The sequence below is a fragment of the Chrysochloris asiatica genome, unplaced genomic scaffold, assembly GCF_000296735.1.
Source record: "Chrysochloris asiatica unplaced genomic scaffold, ChrAsi1.0 scaffold00165, whole genome shotgun sequence".
NCBI classification, from domain to species: Eukaryota; Metazoa; Chordata; class Mammalia; order Afrosoricida; family Chrysochloridae; genus Chrysochloris; species Chrysochloris asiatica.
The window spans coordinates 1,924,220-1,930,271 of NW_006408683.1; the positions used below are offsets into that span (position 1 = coordinate 1,924,220).

The 6,052-nt window shown below is 38.5% G+C and overlaps 1 protein-coding gene across 1 annotated transcript in view; it reads right to left on the reverse strand.

Moving 5' to 3' along the window:
• Positions 1 to 3,080: 3,080 nt before the first annotated feature.
• LOC102828202 (metallothionein-2-like) overlaps positions 3,081 to 6,052 on the reverse strand; it is a 69,180-nt gene continuing 66,208 nt past the window's right edge. Inside the window, exon 2 of the mRNA XM_006871282.1 lies at positions 3,081 to 3,172. Within this exon, the coding sequence (XP_006871344.1) occupies positions 3,081 to 3,172 (92 nt within the window). The remainder of the gene's footprint in view (positions 3,173 to 6,052) is intronic.

Here is a 6,052-nt window from a genome sequence, read left to right on the forward strand (position 1 = left end):
GATAAACAAACTGTGGTACATACACACAATGGAATACTATGCTACCTTGAAGAACAACAAGGAAGCTGCAAGCCACTACATAACATGGATGAACCTTAAGGACATTATGCTGAGTTAAATTAGTCAGTTACAAAAGGAGAAATACTGCATAGAACCATTATTGCAAAGGACTAATAAAAAGAACCCACCCAAAAAGGGGGGGGGAATTGCTGATCACCGTGATGTATGGGATGAGGGGTGAGGAGGGGAGGGGAAGATAGAGCAGAGGGTAGGGGATAGACACAGGAAAGCTTGGGTGCTGGGGAAGGGGGCGGGCAAGACAAAAGAAAGGGGAGGGGAATGGAAGAACAAGGCGGATGGGAGAACAGTTCAGCAGGTTCACATGAGCTAAGTGGGACAGAGGTAAATGATGATGTATGCACAACCTTGGAACAAGAGGGCTCTGGGATAGAGGGATTGAGGTTTGAATGGATAAAAGAGGGGAATAATGTTAAGATCTTTGTTGTCTTTTAAATCTTGGTTTCCCTTGCCTACCATTGTGAAATAGACACTTGGGGCAGTGGGAGGAAGGAATAACCAGAAACATCACGATAGAAAGCTTGTAAGTCCATCTTCAGCCCATAACTAATTGGAATACCTGAAAGGGGGCTAGAAAATGCCCAGTGAAAGAGACCTCCTATGGAGCTTTTGCATTGCATAAGACCGTTGGTGGAAACCAGAATTCCATCCAGAATTGTCTGGAATTTCCACTGGAAAGGATGAGTAGACCAGCCTGGAGCAGCTAGAACAGAAGATACTTCATGAAGAAAGACCAGCAGGAAAAATCAGAAACAATAATGGCCCAGGAGCCATCAAGGCAAGTGGTTGGGTCCCCTCAGAGCAAACTCCCTTCCAAGACTGACTCAAGGGTAATACACGAGCAGGCATGTTGTCTGGCTGGTGACAATGTTGGTCACTGATAAGGGGAAGAGGGGGAAAAACAGCAATGGAGTTGGGACCTAAGTCAGACCCCATTCAATAGACTCCTGTGAACCCGGGTGGAGACCAGGATGGCCAGCATCATTGGCTCTTGATCATATGCTACGTCTTTAAATGTTTGAACATCAACCATCTCTATTTTTGCATTTCTTTAGAGAATGTTGTTGGATTCTGGATTAGGATTGCATTATATCTGTAGATTTCTCTGAGTATTACTGGCATTTTCACAATGTTGAGTCTTCCTATCCATGTGCGAGCAACGTACATTCTTCCATTTTTGTAAATTTCTTTTGGTTTCTTGTAGTAGTGTTTTGTATTTTTCTTTGTATAGGTCTTATGTTTCTCTGGTTATATTTATTCCTAAATATATCATCATTTGGGTAGCTATTGTAAATGGTATTGTTTTCCTAATTTCCTTTTCAGGGCTGTCTTTATTAATATAGAGGAATCCAACTGATTTTTGTATAATCTTCCAATTAGTTCCAGTAATTTTTTCTTGTATAGGCTTTGGGATTTTCTATGTATAGGAGCATATTGTCTGCAGATAGAAAGTTTTACTTCTTCTTTGCCAATTTGGACACCTTTAATTTCTCTTTCTTGCTTTATAGCTCTGGCAAACACTTCTAGGACAATATTGAATAGGAGTGTTAATAAAAGGCATCCTTGTCTGGTTTCTGTTGGCAAAGCAAAATTTTCAGTTTCTCTCCATTGAGAGTAATGTTGGCTGTTGGTTTTGTATATATGCTTTTAATTATGCTGAGGAATTTCCCTTCAATTCCTACTTTGTTGAATGTTTTTATCAGGAATGAGAGTTGGATCTTTTCAAATGCCCTTTTTGTGTCAATCTATGTGATCATGTAGTTATTTTACTTTTTATTTTTTATATAGTAGATTATGTAAATCATTTTTCTAATATTAAACCATTCTTGCATGCCTAGTATGAATCCTGCTTGTTCATGATGTATTATTTTATATATATATTGTTTAATTCTATTGGCAAGGATTTTGTTGAGAATTTTTGCATCTATGTTCATGTGGTATATTAGTCAACAATTTTCTTTTTTTAGTACTGTCCCTCCATGGTTTTGTATGTGGATTATGCTTGCTTCATAAAATGTATTAGGAAATTTTCCATCCTTTTTTATATTCCGGAATAATTTGAGTAGAATTGTTGACATCTCTTCTCTGCATGTCTGGCAAAATTCACCAGTGAAGCCAACTGGCTCTGGGTCTTTGGAGTTTGGAGTTTTTTGATGACCTGCTTGGTTTCTTCTTTTGTTATAGGTCTGTTCAAGTTTTCTACTTCACTCTGTAAGTTTAGGTAAATTGTTCTTTTCTTAAAATGTATCCATCTCTCAATTTTCAAAATTGCTGGAGTATAATTCTTCATAGTATTCTGTTATTATACTTTTTATTTCCATTGGTACTGTTGTGATATCACCAGTGTGGTTTCTTATGCTGTAATTTGTATCTTTTATCTATTTTCTTTGTTAGATTTAACAATGGTTTGTCAATTTTATTAATCCTTTCAAAGAACCAGCTTCTTGTTTTGTTGATTCTTCCTAGTTTTTCTGTTTTCTTCTTGTTTACTTCTGCTCACATTTTTATTGTTTCTTTTCTTCTGGTGACCGTAGACTTACTTTACTGGTCTTTTTCTAATTGTTGTAGATAGTATGTTAATATGTTGGCTTTGGTTCTTTTGTCTTTTTGTATGTGTTCATTTATTGCTATAAATTGTCCTCTCAGCATTGCTTTTATTGTTTCCCAAAGGTTTTAGTATGTTGTGTCTTCATTTTAATTTTTTTTAGGAATTTTAAATTTTCACTTATTTGTTCTACTACTCAGTAGCTTCTAAGGAGGGTGTTATTCAGTTTCCATGTATTTGACTTTATTTCCTTGATCTTCATGTTGTTGATTTCTAATTTTATAGCAGTGTGATGTGAGACAATAATTTGATTTTTTTTTTTTAAAGCCAACACCATTTATTATTACTCAGATATTTCATACAGAAAAAGAGGTAGCACACAGACCAGGGTTCTTCACAAAAAAACTCCAATTTTGTACAGGTGACTCTAATCACGTCTGGGTGGGGCTCTCCCACATCAGGCACAACAGCTACACTTGTCTGATGCCCCTTTGCATATGCAGCCCATGGCACACTTGGCACATCCCACAGGACAGCAGGAACAGCAGCCTAGGGGAGAGTGAGAGGTGAGATCAGATACAGCCAGGCATTTTCCTTCAGAACAGCACTCCTGGTACGAGCTCTACCCCAGAAATCTAGGCCCTGAGTACTACAGGGCCTGTACTGTTCCCATACAAGTGCCCACAAGTCCGTGTACTGCTTTGATGTTTTTAAACTTATGGAGACTTTCTTTGCAGTCTAACACATGATCTTTTCTGAAGAATGTTCCATGTGCACTGAAAAAGAATGTGTATTGTGTTGTTGTTGAGTTGAATACTCTGTACAAATCTATGATGTCAAGTTGGTTGATTGTGTTGCTTAGTCCCTTTGTGTCTTTGTTGAGTTTCTTTCTATTTGTCCTGTCCTTTTTTGACAATGGTGTATTAATAGCTCCCTCTATTATTGTAGATTTGTCTGTATCTCTCTTCAATTCTATTAGGGTTTGCCTTATGAGTTTGGGGGTTCTTTTTTCAGAAGAGTAGTTTTTATTATGCTTCCGTCCTCATTTTCAATTGACCCTTTCATCATGAAATAATGTTCTTCTTTATCTGTGACACTGGTTTTGTTTGTTTTATCAGAGATTAGTATTACCACTCCTTATTTTTATTGCTATTTTCTTGGTAATTTTTTTTCTATCCTTTAACTTTTAATCTGTTTTTTTTCGTCTTTGTGTGTAAGGTGTGTCTCTTGTAGACAGCACAATGAAGGATCCTGTTTTCTTAACCATTTTGCCACTCTATGTCTGTTGAGTGGTGTGTTTAATCCCTTGACATTCAGGGTATTTATCCATAAGTGTGAATTCATTTGTGTCATTATGCTGTTTGTATTTTTTGTGTGTTGCTTCTGGTTTCTTTGTTCTGCATGCCTTCCTATGCTGAGTTCATTTATTTCTGCTTTTACTTGTCAATTTCTTCATCATTTTAATTTTTCATAATCTTCAGGATTTTCCTTTTCTTGATATATTTTGAAGTATTATGCTTCTTTGAGGTCACCCTGTATTCTATTAATTTCTTCCTCTTTTTAAGACAGTCTGTTTTATCCTGAAATCTACTGGACATACTCAACACCTGGATCTCTGTTACTATACTTTTCCCTTCTTTCTCTTTGTAGTTGTCCTGATCATAGACTGACCTTCCAGATCTTTTATTCTGCTCTGGATTCTTCCATCTCTGGATTGAGTTTCAGTTGGTGTTTCCACAAATGTCAGTCTCTGGTTGTTGTCCTTGTTGGTTCTCAATCCAAAGAATTTACTATGTTTTGAAGCACTAACTTAGCTTTTACAAAATCCCTTAATTTCTGTTTATCTTGGAATGGTTTGATTTCACCATTGTATTTGACAACTTTGCTGGGTATATGATTCTTTTTCTTTCTTTCTTTCTTTTCCATTTTTTCTCCATTTATTGTGAGAATTTATCCATTTATCCCTGTATGGGGATTCCGAAGGAGACTTTTACTGGATATCTTTTTTTAAAAAAAGTTTTTATTGTGAATTATGTGATCGTTTACATGGGAAAACATTAGGTTTACATTCATCCTATCTTATTTCATTGCAATGACTACAATTTCCAGCATGCATCATGAAACAGCCAAAACTGCAAGCTTTCCCCCTGACCATCAACACACAGCTCCTCTCCCTCCCAGAATCTAGAGTCCCCAGCCGCTCCATCTCTCCACTTCATCGTCTCTGCCTCCATCTCTGGCATCACTTCTTGTCTGGATAGGGTCCCACACTCCGCTCGTCTCATTTGATGGTCCCAGGGACCTCCATCCCTGGACTGCAAGATCAGCCACTCCCCTACTTTTGTTAAAACATCTACCTTTACATTTGCAACACTCACAATTTCAAAGTGATAGAAATTATTCACTATTGAACCACAAGAGTCTTAATCCCATCTCCTTTCACCAGCCCTGTCCACCAGACAGGTTGGAAACTACTCAGTGAAGATTTTACCTTCCCCTGTGCCCTCTAACTGGCTCCCTCTTGAAAGCTTGTAAGCCAGTAACTTCTTGCCTTTGTAGCACCCCCCCTCCCCCATTTTGGGTAGCCAATGTCCTAGTTACCCATCCCTGTCCACCCTGTGTACCGAGGAGGTGGGAATGATCCTCACTATAAGATTTGTTCCCTCTTTTGAGCTACTACATCCACAAGCATAGGTTAAGTTCATCAAATTGTAGCAGATTACTCTTTTTTTCCTCTTCTTTTTTCCTTCAGTCAAGTTCGGGTCATCCAGCCATTGAAGCCAGGTCAAGTGGATACTATCTGCAAGTATAGGTGTTTTTGTGCATCTTCCCCTCACTTCATATCAGCTGGTTGCTTCACTCTCTACTGTAGTCCTCTGTGATCATGTCCCTGTCCCTGGGCCCAGGAGTCCCAAGTCTTGCCATATTGCTGGTCGACCAGGTCTTAACCCAGGTTGACAGGAGTTTATTGAACTTGATTGGACTTAGCTCACAAATTCATTGCTGTTTTCCCCCCCAGTTCCCCTTATCGGTGAACATGCTCAGCAGCAAGACCACATGCTTGCTTGTGTATTCCCCTTGAGTATTAGTCTTGGAAGGGGTTTTGCCTTGAGGGGGACCTGATCATTTGCCTTGATGGCTCCCAAGCAAACTACTTGCTTGTTCTTGTAGTAGTCAATCAGACTACTGTTCTTGTTTTTATTTTTCCTGCTGGTCTTTCTTTCAAGAAGTATCTTCTATTCTTCTAGCCATTCCAGACTTGTCCTTTCAGTGGAAGTTTCCCACCTCAAAAAGGTTCTGGATGAGGATCAGGAGTCCACTTATGATCTTAGGCAATATAAAGGCTCTGTAGGAATCCTCCTTCACTGGGCAAGTTCTAGCCCCATTTTAGGTATTCCAATCAGTCATGATGGACTGAAGACAAACCTT